Source organism: Cryptotermes secundus, unplaced genomic scaffold, assembly GCF_002891405.2.
Source record: "Cryptotermes secundus unplaced genomic scaffold, Csec_1.0 scaffold614, whole genome shotgun sequence".
Classification (NCBI taxonomy): domain Eukaryota; kingdom Metazoa; phylum Arthropoda; class Insecta; order Blattodea; family Kalotermitidae; genus Cryptotermes; species Cryptotermes secundus.
In genome coordinates this window covers 1,909,202-1,931,387 of record NW_019728501.1, presented here as the reverse complement: position 1 = coordinate 1,931,387, position 22,186 = coordinate 1,909,202, and the positions used below count along the sequence as shown (strand labels likewise).

General features: G+C 36.3%; 1 protein-coding gene across 1 annotated transcript in view; it reads right to left on the bottom strand.

The window, feature by feature from the left end:
- Positions 1–22,186, bottom strand: part of LOC111865234 (uncharacterized transporter YutK) — a 40,276-nt gene that overhangs the window by 12,351 nt on the left and 5,739 nt on the right. Inside the window, exons 3-10 of the mRNA XM_023853125.2 lie at positions 20,672–20,842; positions 16,242–16,446; positions 12,842–13,013; positions 11,658–11,811; positions 11,074–11,268; positions 9,062–9,223; positions 6,641–6,734; positions 3,485–3,644 (exon numbers count right to left, since the gene is read on the bottom strand). Coding sequence (XP_023708893.1) covers positions 3,485–3,644; positions 6,641–6,734; positions 9,062–9,223; positions 11,074–11,268; positions 11,658–11,811; positions 12,842–13,013; positions 16,242–16,446; positions 20,672–20,842 — 1,313 coding nt within the window. The remainder of the gene's footprint in view (positions 1–3,484; positions 3,645–6,640; positions 6,735–9,061; positions 9,224–11,073; positions 11,269–11,657; positions 11,812–12,841; positions 13,014–16,241; positions 16,447–20,671; positions 20,843–22,186) is intronic.

Genomic DNA, 22,186 nt, shown 5'->3' with positions numbered 1-22,186 from the left:
AATATTAAGAAGTGAGGCATTAAACCCTCAAATCTCCTTTCTGTTGAATTCTTTCACATCTGCTGTCCATTTTCTTGCATTTGTACACTTATCTGTCACTTTGTTTCCATTCACATGTTCTTCCATTTATATTATGGTCATCTGGGTTAAGACACTACATATTCTGGAAGGCAGCTACCAGTGTTTCAGAGGAACATGCAGTCTCTCCCCTTTATTCTGTAAGATGGAGGCATCATGTTTGGCTGAAACATTGATAAACACCTTCCATACTATGTGATAAAACCAAAATAACCACAATACAAATCTTCAGTGCCATAAAAACGTCAGACTTCAAGTATGTTCTTCCACAGACATGTGTGTGCATGCACATGCAGCACACACATACAAAAGCTTATATTTATATTATATTGTGACCTGTAACCTTACGTCTATCACCGCGACAACTGCTACAATCGGAACTGACACTTCCACGGCAACAAATAGGTGGAAATTGGGGAGTTCCCACAGTGACAAATCGTAGCAATGAATTGTTGCTGAGTAACAACGGATGAGATGAAACACGTTACCAGTGTATTCTATAAGAAGTGTTCCCATAACAACAGACTGTCTGAATAGCGGTAACAGAACCGTGAGGAATGGTGTCCAGTATCCAGTCCACATAACCCCTATATAAGTAGAGCTTATGACACATACAGATCATTGAGCATGGAGAACGAGACAATCTTTGGATAGCCGCTGCCAGAGGCAGTTGAGATCCAACCACAGCCAAGGATAGTTGAAACATCGCATTGGAGTATTGTGCCAGAAGTCAGGCGATACTGCAAGTGATAATAGCTGTAAGGTGTGTAAGTGTGAGTGTCCAATAAAGATTCTCTAAATCCGAGACCCACATCAAGTTGTCGTGTGACATACCCAACACATGACAATATTTATACGAGGGTCGTACTGAAAGTCATGAGCAACAATTTTTTGTAAAGTAACATGCTTTATTATTGACAAACCAAATACACCACCTCAATCTACAGATCTTTCTTTATTTTTCCACATAATCGGCACTTCTTTGTACACATTTCTCCCAGCATTCTGGGAGTTTGAAAATTCCCCTTCTGAAAAATTCCATTCCAGCCATCTGAAGACACTGACGCACTGCTTTCTGAATTGCCTCCCTTATCTCTAAACGTTGTCCACGCAGCTGATCCTTAACAAATCCAAAAAGATGGTAGTCAGAGGGTGCCAGATCAGGGCTATAGGAGGGGTGTGGAAGAACTTCCCACCCCATCTTTGCAATTGCTTCCAATGTGAGGCGAGCGGCATGGGGGCGAGCATTGTCTTGCAGGATGATGATGTTTCATCCCAGACGTTTATTGCGCAATGCGCGACAGAGCTTGTGTAGCGTCTGGACATAAAGAGAAGCATTGATGGTTTGCCCAGGTTCCAGGAATTCGGCCAGAATAAACCCCTCTGCATCCCAGAAGACTATGCCCATCACCTTCGCAGCTGATGGCACTGTCTTTGCCTTCTTTTTTGATGGAGAATGCAAGTGGTGCCATTCCATACTCTGCCATTTCATTTCAGGCTCAAAATGGTGAAACCAGCTATCGTCACCTGTTACAATACAGAGCAAGAAATCATCACCTTCGTGTCGATATCTCTGCAGCAGTTCTGAGGTGATGGCTTTTTGCTGACCTTTGTGGTCTTTGGTCAATAACCGCGGGACCCAACAAGCACAAACTTTCCTATATCCCAAGCTTTCAATCATCTCCTATACTTCACTGTGCCCTATTCCAAGTTTTCGGGCTATTGTGTCCACAGTCACACGCCTGTCATCTTGAATGATCTCATCCACTCTTTTCTTGTTGCGTTCAGTTGAGGCTGTTAGAGGACGACCGCTCCGAGGTTCATCTTCGATGCTGGTGTTCCCATCTTTAAAATGTTTCACCCATCTTCGAACGCTGCTCGCACCCATGCACACACTTCCATAAGTATGCTGAAGTCTCTGGCGAATTTCTGCAGCAGGGATTTCCTCTTTCACAAGATATTCAATGACAGCACACTGGTGAAATGACATATTGTTGTCAGCCATTTTGTTAGGAGTGATACTGGTCACATGATGCAAGCTATTGACATCACAAGACACTCAAGGTTAACACAACAGCTGGTTCCACCTACCACCATACTGTTTCATCTGCTGTTCCCACGTTGCGTGCAAAAAAAAAAGTTGCTCATGACTTTCAGTATGACCTACGTATTTATACTGCTATCTTGATTACAGGTAGACTGAATGAATTCTTGACAGAAAGTCTGTAAGTATGAGTACAGTAAACTTCTGGGTATCTGATATCCGAGCACCTGGATTTCTCATGCAAGCAGCAAAAATTTCTAAGAAAATGTACACAGTTTGTATAAAGTTACTCTGAAAACAAAATTGTCATTTGTGTAGGCTATTTGAATATATGATTGCATTATGGATCCAAATTCCTTCACACATGAATCCAGTATGTTGCCTAAGAAGATTATAATGCAAGAATTGAAAGGAAATCATGTTGTTTTGACTTTGTATTGGGTTTCTGCAAGAGTTTTTCTCATGCAACTACAGATGAATGTAACCAACACATCCCATTCCCATAATGGATAACTGGGGCTTCACTGTATAGCATGTTTATTACATGATATAATTCTACAGATGGGCTATTTTTGAATGAAGCTGCCTGTGAAGGTAAAGGCATTCTAATTCTGGATAAAAGGTATATTTTCTTTATAGGAGTACTTACTTCTTGAACATTTATTCCTTAAATCATCTCTAAACTAGGAAAAATACAAATCTATTAGAAACACAGACCTTTGTGTTCAGAATATCTTTAACGATGGGTAATAAAACCAGAAGGAAACTTCTTCTGACACTTTTACTCGTTAAACCGATTTGTGAAATATGGTAGTAACTACTATAAAAACATGTAAACAAGAGAAGATATTTCAGCTTTGTTGGAAACCCAGCAGGGAAAGGGTTAATGTTACAGTGAGTTGTAAATTGCATCTGATTCTAGTCTGTATGTCAAAAGACATTCTTAGTAATAACTTTTAAGTACCTAGATTCCTGTATGGTTGTTGACATGATATCAATTAACTAACTCCATGGATCAGAGGCCTTGGGAAGCATAGCCACTCAGCTGGTCAAGAAACCATCCACCTTTCATGATACCTGAAATTTCATTACTATGTTCACAACAGCCTACCACTGATTGATACCCGGAACAAGACAAATCCAGTCCTCATCCCCACATTCTTTTTCCTTAAGGTCCATTTAAGTATTATCCTCCCAGGTAATCTCTACCTTGTTATGTTTTATGGACAAAATATCTACTAAGCATTTATTGCATCCATGTGCACTGTATCACCCATTCATCCCAGTCACCTTGATTTGACCACTCTAATAATCTTAGGTGAAGATTACAAACTATGATTCCTTGATAAAATATGGACTTACGCTTTCTCTATAACAATGTTTTCTGCTGTTGTTTTACTTTGCTCTGTTTCTGGATAGAAAAGCTTTGACACACATAAAGCAGCAGGAGCAGACATGATGGAAGCTGTCAGGAGATGCACTGGTTGCACACCAAAACTGATGTATGCTGCCATTACACTACCTGAAATGTGTGTAATGGTGAATGGTTACATAAATACAACTATAATCATTAAGTTTCCAATTGCAATATGACTATATGGTGAATATTATTTGTTACATCAAGAAGTGTATATTTTGATATGGTTCTTATGGAGACAAAATGAAATTTAGTTATGTTTCTAAAAGGAAAACATTTATTATCTACTAAGACTACCTTCTTGACAAACAGATGTCTTCTTAAAATGAGATCAATATCAACAAGAGTAGAAACTGTTATTACGTTTTGGTATATATATATATTTTTTTTTCAACTTTACTCTTCACAGTATTTTGCATATCTCCCTAGGCTTTGTCCTTGTTTGATAGAGATAAAAGAAGTTTTCAAATACAAGTTGCAAATCTTAATGAGATTCATATTTTATGTCCTTTACTAATCTTTCTAGAAGCTAGAATAGGTCAATCAGTACAGTGACAGGCTAAGGGCTGGATGGTGCGTGTTCGATTCCTGGAAGTGGTAAGAGATTTTTCTCTTCTCCACAGTATCCAGATCGGCTTTGGGGTCTACCCAGCCTCCTCTCCAGTGGGTACCAGTGTTTTCCCCTAGAGGTTAAGTAGATGGGATGTAAAGCTGAGAACTCACATACATGTAGTTCCAAGGCAAAGAATTAGGGAGCTATATCTCTACTCTCCCGTTCACTTTAATGACATGGTGCTTAATTAATTCAGCACAGGGACAACTTTACTTTACTTTACTTACTTTTTTATGTAATGAATTACTTTCAAGAAGAATTACTCTCCAGATTTGAATCAGAAGCACTGTCACTCAAATGTAGCATTCAGAAATATGTACTGTTGATGGTTTTCAAATAATGAAGTTCCATCTGCATCAGTGAACATCACAACTAATGAGAACTGCAGATTGTTAAAAAATACATTTGGAAAACACATGTAGTCCTAGATTCTAAAGGGTTCTGACAATGGTGTATATCACTCAGATTTACTGGGTTTTTCTTTTGTGGTCTTTTTCCATCTCCCAGTATTCTAGAAAACAGAAAATATGATGCATCAGAAACTGGATCTGTTTCCACCCTCAGGTCAAGGACCCAACTGAATATATGTATTCCCCCCCACTCATCTGAAGACAGAAACAGATCCAGTTTCTGAAACGTCATGTTTTCTGAAGAAAGCAGTCTTCTGGGTTAACATCACATATACACGGTGCCAAATCCCAGAAGACTGCTTTCTTCATAGTCACCGCCGTGAAAGCCTCAAATCTTACGTCATGTTTTCTGTTTCCTAGAATACTAAATGATGGATAAAGTCCAAAAACCCAGTAATTCTGACATGTAGTCCTATTACAGTAAATTTTCCACTCCTGTTTGCATATAACTAAGGGCACAAGATATGCATGTTGGGTCTGAGGTTCTCACAGCAGCATTTATGAAGAGTAGAATAAGTCCAAAACTTAGATGGTTCATTCATTCTGAATGTTCCTGTATCAGCTGAAAAACATGTAAGTCCAAAAATGTTTAGATACTATACATTTTTTACATACGATACATATATGTTCATTCTAATGGATAGTTAAAGCTAAAAAATGTGTACAATAAAATGTATCATAACATAACCATATTCTAGCATATAAACCATAGAAGTCGAAGTACCTAACTGTTTAAATAATAATAAAAGAATGCTCTTGTATCCATGTATATATGGATATGTGTAATTTCAACCTCATACAGCTGTGTAGCCTGACAGAATTTTGCTGACATTTCAGCAGAATGTACTGCCCCCATCTTCAGTGTCAAAAGAGTAAGCCAGGCAAGAAAACATGATGAAGCAAGTGGCAAACCCAGTGAATTGCATACAGAAAACCAGGATTCAATATAGACCAGAAGGGAACTCAGAAAGAATGAATCAGAACAGACCCGTGATCTGTAAGTTGCTCAGAGAAGACCAATAAGAGCCAAAATAAAAGTAATACAGTACCCCATAGAAGGGACATTTTGTTACTGTAACAACCAGGAACAAGTGGAGGAAAGTTGCAAATGCATGTTACAAGCAAGCATCAGGGGATAACAAGGAACAAGAGGCAGCAGAAGACAAACTAAAATGAGGGAGGAAGAAGTTGCCGTGGAAAGAGCATTCAAGACAAGTTCAACAGAGGTGTACCCTGAAAAGGGCAGAGACCATGCCTTGAAAAGGACAGTGTGAAGAGGCCTAACAGCCTGAAGGAGAACCAAATATGTGAATCCTTCAAGGGAGGCCTTCTGTTCTTTCAGCTAGTAGACGAGAGGTGTCCATGATTTAGGTAGACAGAAGCCATCTTTCCTGTTCATGTTACTGTGATGGAACTCAAGCTCAATTGGCTCCCTGATGATAAGTCCTTGCATCTGGATTCGGCAGATAGGATACTGAGGTCTTGGAGCTAGATGTGGTGTCCAAAGTTGATGCTGTGCCCTTCCATGGCTGAACTGTCCAGAGAGTCAAGATATGGATATGCTAGTGGGGCTTCTTAAGCCTGATATTAAATGAGTGTTTGTCTGCCCTGTGAAGACCTAATGATAATCAAATGGGATACTGCACATTCTAGGTGTCTTCAGTCCTAGGACATTCTTGACCAGCCAAAGAAAGCTGGTGATTTTCATTGATGGGAGGCTGAGCGTCTTGAAGGTGTACTTGGATAGCACCTTGCTAATGTAGCTGAAGGCTGTCAAAACATATAGCAGGAAAGCAACTAACTCAGGATCAACACTGGGCAGAGCAAACTTCACAGGATTTACAGCCCCAAAAATCTGCTGACTGATGTAGCTATCTTGACTGAATGTGAACTTGAGTAACTCCAGACCAGACTACATGGTGTTACATCCAAGAAGATTATGCATGTTGACACAATATGCCAACATAGTCTGTTCCCTTTGGATCTTTCTTATATTCTGGCTGATGAAACACTTCTCAGCTCTGATAGCAAACTAATTAATTTCATGATATAGCTTGGTATGTTTCTTATTATCTTACCAGCAACAGTAGCAAAGCCTTCTGTCATGATGGCATGTATCTCTGACTTTGTAAGATCCTTAATGAATGGCTTGAACAGTAATGCTGACTCTGTCTGGAACCAACAAGCCACAGGAATATTGGCTGGTACTTAATAATGCATTCTCTGCACTCTGCAGAGTGCACATAATTATATTATGCAATATTATTAAAATATTAAAATATATATACATGTTGTTGTCATGTTACTATATGTTTCGGCATTAAAAGGCCATCTTCAGGCAACACATTTTTAAGGATTCTAATTCACGTTATGCTAATCACATAGTATTCTTAAGATATTTCACTGCTTTTCCTTCATATCTTTTTGATCTTTTTGAACTGCTGCTGTTTCTATGTCATATTAGGTGTATTGTTTTTTGTTGTATCAAGCATTACCTTGCATATGACGGAAATAGAAAACGACAATAAAAGATAAATTAATGCAACAGGAAGCTGAAATATAATATTAAAAATGTAACGGGAAAGATGGATTTCATGTCCAAAATTATTTCATAGATTCTGATGAAATTTGATCTGTGGAAGTCAACTAAAGACTATTGAAAAATGTCGGTATTCAGTTCAATATAACCACTACTTTACATGAAGCTCAAATCAATCATTATAAAAAGTACCATCTTCTGCACATAGTAGTATGCAATCTGCATCTTCAAAGGCGAAGAATAAGTTCAGCAGGCAGTAAGGAGAGTAAGCTGGGCGTGACAAAAGATGTGGTACAAATGTAGGACAAGGTAGGAGTGCTGAACAAACCACTTTCTTTAATAATGAGGTTAATCTGTTTTATACTTGCTTGATTGGCTTATTTTTCAACCCTGAAGATGGAAGCAGTATGTTCCCCAGAATGTCAGTGGATTTGTACCAGGGTATCTGGGGTCAAATTCCAGAAGATTATACTATGCAGTCACCACTGTGAAAATCTCAATCATCAGAATTTTCCACACAACTGGCTCAGTGTACAAAAATTGGTACCTGCTCAGTGGATACCAGTTTACATATAGGATGAAGTCTTCTCAGAAACATATGCATTTACATAGTTATGTTATTAATACAGGAAGGAAGAAAGATAGCTAACCATAATAATACAAAAATAATAATACAGAAATAGCAACTTTGATTTATATATGAAGCAGTTAATAGATGGCATGGTCATTGGATTAGTGTGTTCATAAAGTAACACTTAGATCTGATTCAAGGTATTAGAGTAACAGTATGTAACATAAAGCATAGGTCCACTAACAGCGATATTTCTTATTTAGAAATTTTCTTGACATAGCACATATTTAATAAAATACAAAAACAATTTTTGATTATGCAGTGTAGTACATGTAATGTGAGTAGCTTTGTCACAGTATATTTGTATGAGTATCTGTTACAAACTAACTGAAATTGGAAGGTGCTATGGCATAGAAATGAATGTGGGAAAAACAAAAGTAATGAAAATCTCGAGACAACCAACCGCAGTCACAATAAGGATAGACCAAAAACAACTGGAAAATGTGAAATGTTTTAAATATTTGGATAGCTTGTTAACAGATGATGGAAGGTGTACTAATGAAATTAAATCCAGGATTGCCATGGCAAAAGCTGCATTTAGCAAGAAGAAGAATCTTTTTACCAGCNGATTGGTCATGTTTTACGCAGAAACTGCCTTCTAAAAGAAGTTATCGAAGGAAAGATAGAGGGGCGGATAGAAGTGACAAGAAGACGAGGAAGAAGACGTAAGAAGATGCTGGATGACCTTGGGGACAGAAGAGGATACTGTTATTTGAAGGAGAAAGCTCTAGATCACATTAAGTAGAGGAATTGTTTTGGAAGAGACTGTGGACCATCGTCTTGACAGATTACTGATGATGATCATCTGTTACAATACATTTGAAAATGATATATACTCCAAAGTGAAAAATGGAATACTTTCTACTATTTCATGAACTTTTCTATAAACTTACTCAGTGATACCTGTAACAGGGAGTGAAAAATTACTGGCAGATGGGAACTCCATCCCACCATAAGCACTATAGGGTACACCTTCTGTGCTAACCCCAAGCCCCATAGATATATTGTTCAATTATGAAGACACTAGGAGTCAGGAGAGCTCAATCGGTATATGACTAGCTACAGGCTGGATGGCTGGGGTTCAATTCCTGGCAGGGCAAAAAATGTTTCCCTAGTCCACTGTCTAGTCTGCTGGATATAATTTATTTACATTTTCTGGTCCAAATTATCAGCTCACCAACCTTATAAGATTTCACCTTTAAATCAGGAGGGCAGAATAATAGAATAAGGATAATAGAATAATACTCTAAATACAGATATTTAAAAACACTGTTACTACTAGCCTCACTTATCAAAATAATACTTAAATATTTGTATCTGATAAATTACCATGCTGAGAAAAATGCTAGCAGGTGCATTGACAGATTCACATACAGTTGTTCCCATCGACTTCTGCAGTAGCCAGCCTAGTTTCAACAGAACCCACTGCATAGCACCATAGTAGTACAGTATCTGCACGAAGAAACTCAGGAAGAAGATGACTGAAAGCGACTACAAACCATATTAATATTTTAAATGTGTACAAAAATATTAAGAGAAGAACTGTGAAATTAATAACATTAAAATTCTACCACTGTATTCATAAGTTCTGACAGACAGGTGTTGCATATGAAACAACTGGTACACACTGTTTTGCACAGTGCTTTAGTCTGTTATTAATGAACGTGTGTGTGTATATTCATAAATGAGTTATTAAGTATCATGCTAATCCATTTCTATAACAATGAATATAACTGGTAAGATTACTAGAGAATGAACTATGAAATATATAACTCATAAATAATATATAAATAATACTTTAGTTTACTATATTCCTTGTAATGATATCTTTTGATGGAAGCTTTAATAACAATAAATGAAAGTAAATTCAGTGTTTCTCTCCTGACGGAACAGTGTCCCATCATGTAAAAGAACATTCTTCATAAAAAAGAAGAAAAACTAAAACAAATTCATTGTGGTAATTGTGGTAATAACAAACTTTTTTTATTTTATGTTCCTAATTTTCACTAATTTTATGAAAAACTTTTGAAGGTTCTTACCTCCCCTTTGTGAATTCTTAGAATGTACTATACTTCAGAACTGTTAAAGAAAAGATGTATAAAGGTAAAATGAACATAAAATGGGTCTAAAAATTCTAACAGTGTCATTATCATCATAATCATCAGTTTTTTCAATGACATTTCCTTTTTGAAAACTTCTGAAATACCATTATACTGAATTGTGAATAGCAACAGCACATATACAAGCAGTATGCTTGTGTCATGTTTCACATTCAGCACAGATTGCACTTATGAATATCCTGAAACACAGATGTATGTATGTATGTATGTATGTATGTATGTATGTATGTATGTATGAGGCAGGCATGACAAGTAGTATATATACAGGGTAAGGTAAATAATAATACGAAAATTTGGTTGGAGAACCTCAAGGAAAGAGATCACTTTGAAGACTGTGGTATAGATGGGAGAATATTATTACTGGAGTTTAAAGAGACTGGTAGATAAGATATTGTGACATGTCTAACCGTTGCTGGACAACGGGAGGTGGATCGAGTTACCATGAAGACAGACTCTGGATAAACGGTCAGCTGCTGGGTTGCACTGCCATGAGTTGTTTATTGCTGCATAGCAACCAGCACACATCGGCTCGGCACGGCACAGAGGAACATCGCTTTCCTTACTGTTGAATAACCTTGATTCCACTGTTGCGCAACCCGGCAACTGACCGTTTATCCAGAGTCTGTCTTTGTAGTAACTCATTCCACCTCCCATTGCCCAGCAACGGTTAGACATGTCACAATATGTTTGAGTGAAAAGGTTAAATTGCCCTTGTGCCTAGCTCCATGCTTCAGAGGTATATAGGGAATACTGCAATACTGCTGAAAGCATTTGAGCCTTAACACCAGATGTAGGTAGGTGATGTGCTTCATTCTGCACCCAATTCACCCCTGGGGAAAAAAGCACTCAGTACCCATTAGTAGAGGAGGCAGGGTGGGCCCAATTTGGATATGGAGTGGAAAAGACATAACTGTCAATGCCAAGAACTGAAATCTGGTCGTCCAGTCAACAGTCTCTTGAATTGCTGCAACTGAACTACTTAGGACCCAATATTCAAGCTGGAAGCTGTATGTAAAATTCAGCTGCATGATTGCAATTTTTGTCTCAGAAGCTGGGGGTTTGTAGATTTTAAAATTTGCGCAAACACGCATGCACGCACACACACACAGAACCACAATCTTTCTCACACACACACACACACACACACACACAAGCACAAAAATATAAATTTATGGGATAATGCCTACTCTCCAATAAGATAACTGTCTTCTATATACATACCTTGAATGCAAAATATCCATTGTCAATGAGCAGATCACCATATACAAATGTAGATCCTGCATCACTGTAGGCAAGAAATGTAGCAATTTTGTTGCCAATGCACTGAAAGATGCTTCGACCAACAGACCAACGAATGGAGATCAAGCCAAGTACAAACTGGATACACAAGCCCCAAATAACTGGCCGCCATCGAATCTGAGGCATATTTTCTTTCTTACTACATGCTGCACTTTCAAAACACAGTAATGCAATTATCTTTACATGAATCCTGTGGCCTGTTTTCCTTTACTTGTTTCATTTTTTAATGGCTTTTTTCAGTTAATAAAATATCCTCAGGCTCTCAGCCATATCAGTTGGTTTAAAATGACGAATATTTCAGGACCATTCCTGTCCCCGTCATCAGGATGTGATGTTTCAAATTATCATCAACTTTATTAACGAGAGCTAGAGTATATCACCATCAAAATTTTCAGGAGTTCCATTTTTACAATTATGATTACAAATAACTTCTAACATTTATGCAGAAATGTGTATTATATTTGAACCAGCAATAAACTTTTGGCTATTGAATGATGAGAACCTACCTGTCCAGGATGCCGAGAAAATGCAAATCCTACTACCATAATCACAACCACACCAATACACGATTTCAGTCTCTCAGTGTTGTCAAGTGTATCCAAAATGAGGTACACTATTATTGCTCCCAACGGCAATAAATATGATGCTGTTTTCAAATACCTGTAACAGAAAGACAAGGTATTTTGATTTCATTGATATTTTTAAATCTGCAGCCTTCTGGGTTGTTAAAGTGTAGACTTGTACATGAACACTGATATTTCAGAGGAATATGTTGCATCTGTCTTCAGGGCAGAAGTGTGTGCATTCAGGAATTAGCTCAGTTATTTATGCAGGTTACAAAAAAAGGTGACCATGACACCCGAAGAGAGAGGACAAAGCAGACGAGAATGATCCAGCACAATGGGGGGGGGAATGGGCACATGTTCCATGATGTTACACATCAAGGAGTCATTTGTACTGTTACACACATTTCAAGGCTGTGTGTATGCCATAATTTTTATTTAATTCAGCCAAAAGACAAATTATATTTTCATTGCTACTTTTATATAAAACTTGCTTCATTAGTCCTCTAGTTGTTTGTAACAAGATATTTTTCACATTCTTTAGACCTTCAAGTGGTTTGAGAAACTCATCTCATGAAGGTGAGAATTAAAACAAGTTCCATTCATGGGATTTCTGTTGAACTTCATCAAAAACTATGAAGTATCAAGTATCAAAATCTTTGTAAAAGAAAAGGGAATTTATATTTTAATTGCTTGCATTGCTTTTATAACAACCCCCCCCCCTCAAAAAGAGCATGTGAAATGCAAGATTTTGACAATTTTAGCGACCATGGGAACCCATCAAATGTTTTACAAATATTTAAAGCATTAACAACAAGAATAAAGTAAGATGTTTAATTTTGGAAGAAGAGCTGAATATTTAACAAATGTTCTTCTTGTTAATTTGGTCTCACTTGAGCCTCGGTCTTCTCAACTGGCAAGTTTTCTTGGATGGAGTATCATACCAACACAAGATCTCCAGCAACACAGGGCAATACAGAATAACATGGACATTCATGTCACATTTGGGATTCAAACCCATGACCCCAGTTCTCAGAAAATTCAAGACATCATATGACTGCATGCCTATTTGGATTATTTTCAAGATTATATAGAAAAAAGTACATTTAAAATGGAAACTTCTTTACCGATATGTCATTAGTCTGCTCCACCATTCATGGATTGGTATCAATATGTGCTTATATATCAACATGCCAAAGAATTTCTTAATGATGCTGTAATATATAAGTCCCAAATATGTAAGCACCATTAGTATGATTAGCAGCCCCACTCCATCACACCATTCTAAGTCACAATCTCCTGTAAAGGAAGAAAAATTAGTTCATTTTAGAGAGACTTTTAACATGACTAAATATATTTCATACTTTATTCTCAAGACTAGTAGATACGTCAAAATACAAACCACATTTTGAAACTCACATATCTAGTGCCAAGGTAAATAAATAAATAACCAAACAAATAAATAAATAAAAATATATAAAATAATTAAATAAATAAACAAACAAACAAATAGGTAAATAGATAGACACATAAATAAATAAATAAATATACAGGGAGGATTTTTAGTGTGTGTATGGGGTCTATGGCTCTGCGCTTCAAGGCAGCCAGTCTGTCACTTGTCCTGAGGCGCATATGAGTTTTGGCGATGAATCAGCATGCCTGATGGCCGATATTGTTCTGAATGAAGTAGTTACAATTCACAGATCACAAGACATGTTGCAAATTCTGTCCTCTCTACATGTATATATTTTTCAGAATTAACTGTTTCATTAAAAACACAGGTACAACAATCCTTGCTCTTATAACACACTAGACAAACTTTCACTGGATGGCCTCAGCAGTTGTGTTGCCATTCTAGAACGAGATTTTGGCACTCCAGTCTCTTGAGCTAGATGATTCAATGATTTTCTAGGTGTATGTTCAAGTCTGGCCCCTATGGCATCTAACTTCTCAATAAGTGCTTGACACGTTTTTGTTTCTTGTCTATTAAGAGCCCAGTTGTTCTAAGTTTATTCAACAAACTGTGAATTGTTTGTCTGCTGGGAACTCTTTCATCAAGAAATTTACACCAAAAGTTTTCACCGACACTTTCTAGCAGATCCACATTTCACATGGGTAGCATACAGAAATATGTTGCTCTAAAGTGTACCGCACCATGACGTACCACACTTTGCACTAACTGTAGCTAAGAACAAATAGCTAATGGAGCTGATTACTGCTGCCTACTGCTGAGAAATCATAAACAAACTCCCACACTGCTCATCACATAACATAATACTGTCAAGCGGTCCACAAGTTAATTACTTCCCTTTATTTCAAACGCTATCAGCCATCAGGCATGCTGATTCATCAACAAAATTTGTATGTGCCTCGCCATGGACCTGGTCCACACACTAAAAGTCCTCCCTATATGTGTATTCACAGCCTTTCTCTTTGTTCTGTGCTTCAATAAATCTAATATTTTAAACTTCAGATATTTTCTTAAGAAATACAAAGTATTCATTATTAAAAAATAGTTTATATTAAAGTGTTGCTTATGGGTAACTTTACATTAAGATCTTCAGAAGCAGACATAGTAAATTTTGTAAAACAGTTACATCAATTTAAGAAAGATATTTCCAACCTCCTTCAGTATAAATAAAACTAAAAAAATTATATTCCCAAGAAATAGTACATTAATTGCTGATGTCTGCTGTATGTAGTGATTAGTGCCTGGTCTCACTGAAGTATTGGAAAAATTTCTCTAAAATATTTCTGTAGAGTGAATGACAGACATAGGAACATAAATACTCGACATCTTTAAAACATGAAGTTCCCCAAATAACTCTATCCAGAGCAAGTTCAATGCAATCCATATATTCATTTATTAAACCCACAGCCTCATCTGAGTATTCCTAATAGTTACTTTACAAGAAATTTCCCTACCAAAATTCAGTATGCATTTGTCATTCTCAGATACAAGTTGCATCTTCAGACCATTCATATCTCTTGTGATCCAGGATCCATAATAATACTACGAGAACAGTAAGAATTGGAAAGTTCACCACTATTTAATTTATTCATTCACCATTTATTTGTCTTCACACAGGTCAAAGTACCTTTTGTTCCTTTTCAAACATTTTCAGTTCACATTTTTTCTTCATGGAGTAAAGCCACAACATTTTTTATACATACATCCACAGGACATCATTAGATGCTTCTAAAAAATGCTTCTGTATCAAAACTTTATATGTATTTCTTATTTCATGCATATGAGCTTCATGTTCAGTTCATCACAACTTTCTAGGTTTGACTAAACTAAATTAAAAAGCTAGTCATTATGTAATTTTCTTCACTTTCCATCTATCTTATAGCTTTCTTATGTCCAAATATTTTCCTCAGCATTTTGTTTTTGGATACACATTCTCTGCAACCATGTTTCACATCACATGAAACTGTATTTTACACATCTGTGCACATGAAGTCTGGCAATTAAATGAATGGCAGCAATTGATGCACTGGTGAGTCTGCATAGGATGGATCATGCCCCTACATGACTCAGCAGTATTGTGTCTCTTAGATTCATTTTATTTTGTGGTTCCAGCAAGAGTTTTATTGGTGTGATGATTTGCTTTTCAAAAATTAGAAGGAAATGAATTTTCTAAGAACTTTCGGAAAGATTGTTAGATGAACTCCATCTTTTTTAAAGAAGTTGACAGCGATGAATCTAGTGTCTTTCAGTATGAGCTAGAAACAAAACATCAAATTCTCCAATGGAAAAGTCTTGAGTCTCCAGAAATCATGAAAGTGCAGATGTCAAAATCATGCTGTTCAGTCATTTTGATATTATTATGAATTTCTTCCTCCAAGTATATAAATGTGTATGATGGTATGTACATCAGTAAAGATCAGATTTGTTGCTGTAGGAGTGGCTGTTGCATAATGGAAATTAATATTTCCACACAGCATTTTTGGCAATAAAACTTCTAGCTCCTTCTAAAGACAGACCAATGATGGATCATCCACATACTTACCTACTTCTTATTTGTCTCTCTCTTCTAGGCTTCTAAAACTAAAAATTCCCTTGAAAGGATTTCATTCTAAACCTCTTGAAAACATTGAGACCTATCTGATAACAGTACTGAAAAGGGCTTTCTTGAAATGATTTCTAACAGTGTTTCCAGACATGGCAAAGACAGAAGGAAAGTACTTTGAAGGCGACCATAGTCACTAAAGATTATTGACACACACAGCACACAGCACACAAGCCAAACACCCCACACCACTCACACAAATACATACATTTTTATATCAGTTTAGTTATTTTACAGACCCCATAAGAGACATTCGAGTTTAATTTGGCAAGATCTGCAGTTTTATCATCAATCATTATATATGAATAATATGTATTTTTTGGCACATAATATTAATATTCTGGATACTGTTACCAGATGATTCTAAACATATTTGAAAACTGAGAATTCGCTATGCAAATACTTATGTTTATTCAAATGCATATTATTTTTTATCATATTATAATTATCTTACCTTGAGTATTATAAAACATTATAGCAGTTATTAGATAACCTAATACACATGCATTGAGAATCACAATGAAAATTCTTCGTACTACATGTGAATGCCTTGAATAACATTTGCTCCATTTACTCCAGAACTCTGCATCTCTGGTTTTCTCGACACTTTCTTCATCATAGCCTGTTCGTCTACAATTTTTTGCTAAATTCATAGGTTCCTGTGGATCATAAAATTATAAAAAATTTGAAACTAAATCAGATTTGAGGCATAAAAAGCAGCAAACATGTAGATTGTGGTCTTATAGGTTATGAGAGCATATAGTATGTCCTGAAGACATACACAGCAAGCTCCTTTAAAATGTTGGTAATCATCTTTGGGACTATATGCATCATAAGCCAGAATAGGAATACCCAATTAGTGCTATATGGGTAACATGTGACAAGAAAGCTTGCTTGGTACCTTGTGAGAATATACCCAAATACTGTGAATATTTTCTCCCTACCTAAAATAGTTACAGGAAAACCAGGTGAGACTAAAATTAAATTGGATACATCAGCTACTGGTCTATGCTGATGATGTGAATCTACTGGGAGATAACACAGATACCGTAAAGAAAAATACAGAAACTCTGATGCCTGTAAGGAGTTTGGTCTCGAAGTAAACCAAAGAAATCAAATTATATGTGATGTCTCATCATCAGAACACAGGAAAAGATCATAACATAAAGATAGCTAATAAAACTTTTGGAAATAAAGCACAGTTCAAATATTTGTGAACGACAGCACCAAATAAATATTAAGTTCAAGAGCAAATTAAGAGGAGACTGAATTCAGTTAATGCTTGCTACAATTAAGTCAAGAACATTCTGTCAACTCATCTGCTGTCTAAAAAATGTAAAAATTAGAATATACAGAACCATAATTTTGCGTGTGATTCTGTATGAATGTGAATCTTTGTCTCTAACATTAAAGGAGGAACACATCCTGAAGATTTTGGGAAGAGCGTGCTGAGAAGAATACTTGCACAGAAGAGGAATGAAGTGATAGGAGGCTAGAGGCAACTGCATAATGAGGAGCTTCATAACATGTATTCTTTGATGAGTATAATTAGGATGACCAAATCAAAGAGGGTGAGATGGGCAGGGAATGTAGCATGAATGGGAGCAAAGAGGAATGCATATAGGATATTGGTGGGAAAGCCAGAAGGAAAGAGACTACTTAGAAGACCTAGACCTACGTGAAAGAATAATTTTAAAATCGATCTTCGAGTGACAGGATGGAGCAGAATGGACTGGATTGAACTGGGTCAGGATAGGGACCAATGGAGGGCTCCTGCGAACATGGTAATACACCCTCAGGTTCCATATAATATTTGAAAATTCTACAGTAGCTGAGGGACTGGTGGCATCTCTAGAAAGGCTCAGCTCCATGAAGTTAGTTAGTTCTAAAAAACAGCAGCGAATCTCTTTAAAAAATTACAAAACATACCAAATATTTTGTATTATTCTCCAACTGATTTTACAAACCACTTAACAAATAAGAATTGCTGAAACTGGTGAAGGCTTCTTAAAACTATACCCAAAAACCCTACCCAGAGTACAAATCCTGGCTTAAGAAGTGTTCCATATTTGGATGTACCTTCTAACGTGACAGAGCTTTATCAACCAGGAATAACTAAGTAAAATTTTGATAATGTTGTTCATTAACAGATAGCATTCTTTCTCATTTAACTTGTTACTTGTGTTCATTTTTGGAGCATTTTCAACGAAAACCTTAAAAGGTATTTGCCTGTTAGCTTCATCATTCTATATGCCCATCTGTCCACATGTAATAACTTGAGAACCACTAAACAGATTTTCATAAAATATAGTACTGAGGAGTTTTACTAGAAACTTTCAGCAGATTCCAATCTTCGTTAAAATTGGGCAACAATAATAGACATTTTCAAAAGACTTACTTTATTTTTGTGCATTTCTTGGGCATATGTCACTTAATATTTATTTGAACAAAAGTTGTAGAAAAATCTTAACACATTTCATGGCTAATACAATTTTTCAGGAAATGTTACAATTATAGAGGTAATTAAACAAAAGCAAACCAATGCCCCAGAATTGTCATGCTATCTGGATATTTCCAACTTTCATTAGATTATTAAAGCCTTGTTTCCTCACTGTTGTCCAGTTCCTCACACAGCTAACAAGCTAAACTACAAAAACATTGTAAACAAAGCAAACCTCAAAACTGAACTGATATATTTATTTTATGGGATTTTTACTCTTCCAGATAGACCAATAGAGTATTTCACCTATCACAGATCCCTATAATAAAGATGTTAAACTGGCGTAACAACTATCCATGGGCTGGACGACTGAGGGGTTGGAGTTCAAGTCCCTGTAGGGTCAAGAATTTTCTGTTCTTCACATGTCCAGACCGGCTCTGGGGTCCACCCAACCTCCTATCCGATGGTTACTGGGGGCTCTTTCCCTGGGGGTAAAGAGGCAGAGGCGTGAACCTGACTACTCACCTCCAGCTATTGCTGAGGTCAAGAAAATATGGATCTATACATTCACTCCCCCATACACCTTCATGGTGTAGTGCTTAATTAGTTAAGCAAAGGGACAACTTTACCTTTCACCTGTACCTATATAATATGTAACTATGGGTTAGCATCATCACCCAGACGTTATTTCAAGTCTGTACTGTTTAGATCAAATTATTGCATGGACTTGATAATGAGGAACTTCATAATTTGTGCTCTTCACCAAATACCATTAGACATATCATATATGTGAGACAAACTCTGTCTTAAGTGCAACAATTTAATTGTAGTTCTTTCTTCTTCCCTTCCTCCACACTACATGTTGCGGCCCTAAATGGCCATCATCAGGTGTGTATTCTTATGTACCTGCTACACTGCTCGTAGTTTTAAAATTTAAAATCACCAGTCTTTCCAATTGTATGTATGTATGTATAAAATCTTTGTTAACCTACATGCATCAATTTGATTTCTAAAATTTCTAAAAAAATGTTTAAAATTTGGAAAAAGAAAAAGAACAGAACATTTGTAGACATTTTAATTTGAATTGAAGTTTTAAAATAGTGCCAATTTTAGAAATCAAACTGATGCGTGTGGGTTAACAAAGATTTTATACATACATACATACATACAATTGGAAAGACTGGTGATTTTAAATTTTAAAACTACGAGCAGTGTAGCAGCTACGTAAGAATACACACCTGATGATGGCCATTTAGGGCCGAAACATGTAGTGTGGAGGAAGGGAAGAAGAAAGAACTACAATTAAATTGTTGCACTTAAGACGGAGTTTGTCTCATATACAGAGTGATTCAGAAAGATGGACACAATTTCAATTGACTACATTTCCTGAACTGTATGTTGCATTTGAATTCTGTAAAGCACATTTGAAAGAGGATGTTACAAAGTTTCTAGTACTACCGCTAGTGCCTTCCATTACTGCATCCCGGGCCGATCGCGTGTATTGGAGGAGAACGTGGAGTGCATTCAAGTGAACTTTGAGCGCAGCCCAATGAAGTCAACCCGTAGTGCTAGTAGAGAACTTGGACTATCGCAAACAACTGTGTGGCGTGTACCACCTCTTCCCACAAATTTGAATGACCTAAGAAACTGTATCACAGCTGCGGTGAACTCAGTGACACAAGATATTTGTCATCGAGTGGATATTTGTCATCGAGTGTAGGATGAATTCAGCTACCGTCTAGATGTTATCCGTGCAGCCGGAGGAGGGGGCGGCACACTGAACATCTATAAACTTCCATGTATGTATAATCAAGTGTAATTTACAGAATTCAAATGTAACATATAATTCAGGAAATATAGCCAATTGAAATTGTGTCCATCTTTCTGAATCACCCTGTATATTGTGTGGATGTAACAGGATGCTTAAATATAATATTGTAGACATATCATATTAGTGACTATGAGATATAGAAGAATGTGGTACACAGAGATAAATCAGATATGCATGCAAGATTTCAGGTGGAAAACCTGAAAGGAAGAAACCATCTGGAAGACCTAGCCATAGATGCAAGGATATTTAAAATGGAGAGTTTTATCTTCTGGAATATAAGACCATGTAGTCTGTTGAATTCTTCATAACCACCACTGTGAGAACCTGAAATCCTACAATATTAAATTGAATCTTAAAGGAATTAGAATGCAAGAGTACAGGCTGGGTTCATCCATACCAAAGTAGGGTGAAGTTGTGAGCTCTTGTGAATACAGTAATGAACTTTCGAGTTTCATACATGGTGGGAAACTTATAGACCAACTCAGTGATCATCAGCTGGTTGAGGTGGACTTAGCTTCACTAGACAAATGCATGGTAATTCAAATGGCTAACAAGGGTCAAATTCCAGGCATTAGTCCTTACTATAAAATACTTCTGAGGTATGTGTAATCACCTGTAAAGATATATTCTGTTCAGAAATAATGTCGTGGTGGAAACTTTCTTGTTCCAGTTGTAAATTAGTTCCATGGTGAATATCTGACAGTACATCAGTTTGTTTTGTTAGTGTGTCTTCATCTGATACAATTTCAGGATATGATTCTCTGGGTGAAGCTTCCAGCAATTCCTTCAGAAAAAAAGTAATATTATATTAAACATAGGACTACTCTTCAGTATCAGCTAGTAAGTGCTTAGAAATATATATGGGAATAGTTAATTTGATGGTACAGATATAGTTTCAAAAGATCATTAGTGTATACTAACATCTAGTCCAGTATGCTTAGTAATTAGTAGTGAAAGAGTTCTAGGTTAAATCTTGATCACTGATTCAAAAACAAAATAGAAACAAATAGAACTTAAAATAAAATAGGGTGGAAGAGATTAACTTGAAAGCATCAACTTAAAAATGGAGCTTACAGGAAAACAGATTTTCAGAAAGAATGATGATGAGATATTAACAAATGCATGTCCTGCATAAAGTTCCACCACAGCTTAAAAATATACATACTGTATATAGTATATATATACAGTATAATATTAATGCAACTACAACCATTAAAGTCATAAAGGTGTCATGATTAAGTCTTCAGAGGTAATATTCTTCTGATGCAGCAATTGTGGTTAGACTTCCAGACTACTAATGATTGATCCATACATGTATAAAAGAAAGTATACATAAATTCACAGTATGTGATGGGTGGTGAAAATTATCCACAGAACATCAAGATGGCCTGAATAAATTTTCACCACCTGCATTTATCACATCACTGACTTAATGTACAATTCATAATTTATATTTTATTTACATATGTAAACTGTTACACAAGTAAATTGGACAAGTCAGTTTAAGCCATCTAAAGCACTACAAGTAAACAAATCTTAAAAATGTACAAAATGATACACAAGACTACGAACAATATAATCATCTTAGGATCACTGTCCCCTTGCTGAAGCTAGCAACCGAGGATGACATCCCCCAACAATCCAATAAAAAGCAACACATACACTTATATCATCTATATACAACCACACCACATCAGAACTAACCTGAGCCACCAACTACCATTCCTCATTGTTACTATAAAAACTCCTGCAGAGAATAAGAACAGTTTTGTAAGAAATAACTTTTTAATTTATTTTTTTAAAACTTTAAAATTTTCTATTCTTTTCATTCAGGGGGCAAGCTGTTATGTATTTTAATTCCCATATTAATTACACTTATTTTGCAATGAACAGTGTTGCATGTTTGTACACATAAATTCTGTTTTCCTTTACTGTTATACTTGTGAATGTCAGAATAATGAGTTGTGTAGATCTCATTCTTTTTTAAAAAGCATAAGATCACTCACAGACATGCATGCATGCACGCACGCACGCACGCACACACACACAAAGAAGTTACTGTTAAAATCTTAAATTCACCAAACAGACTTCTACATGACACCCTGTTTTTCACTCCTTTAATAAGCTT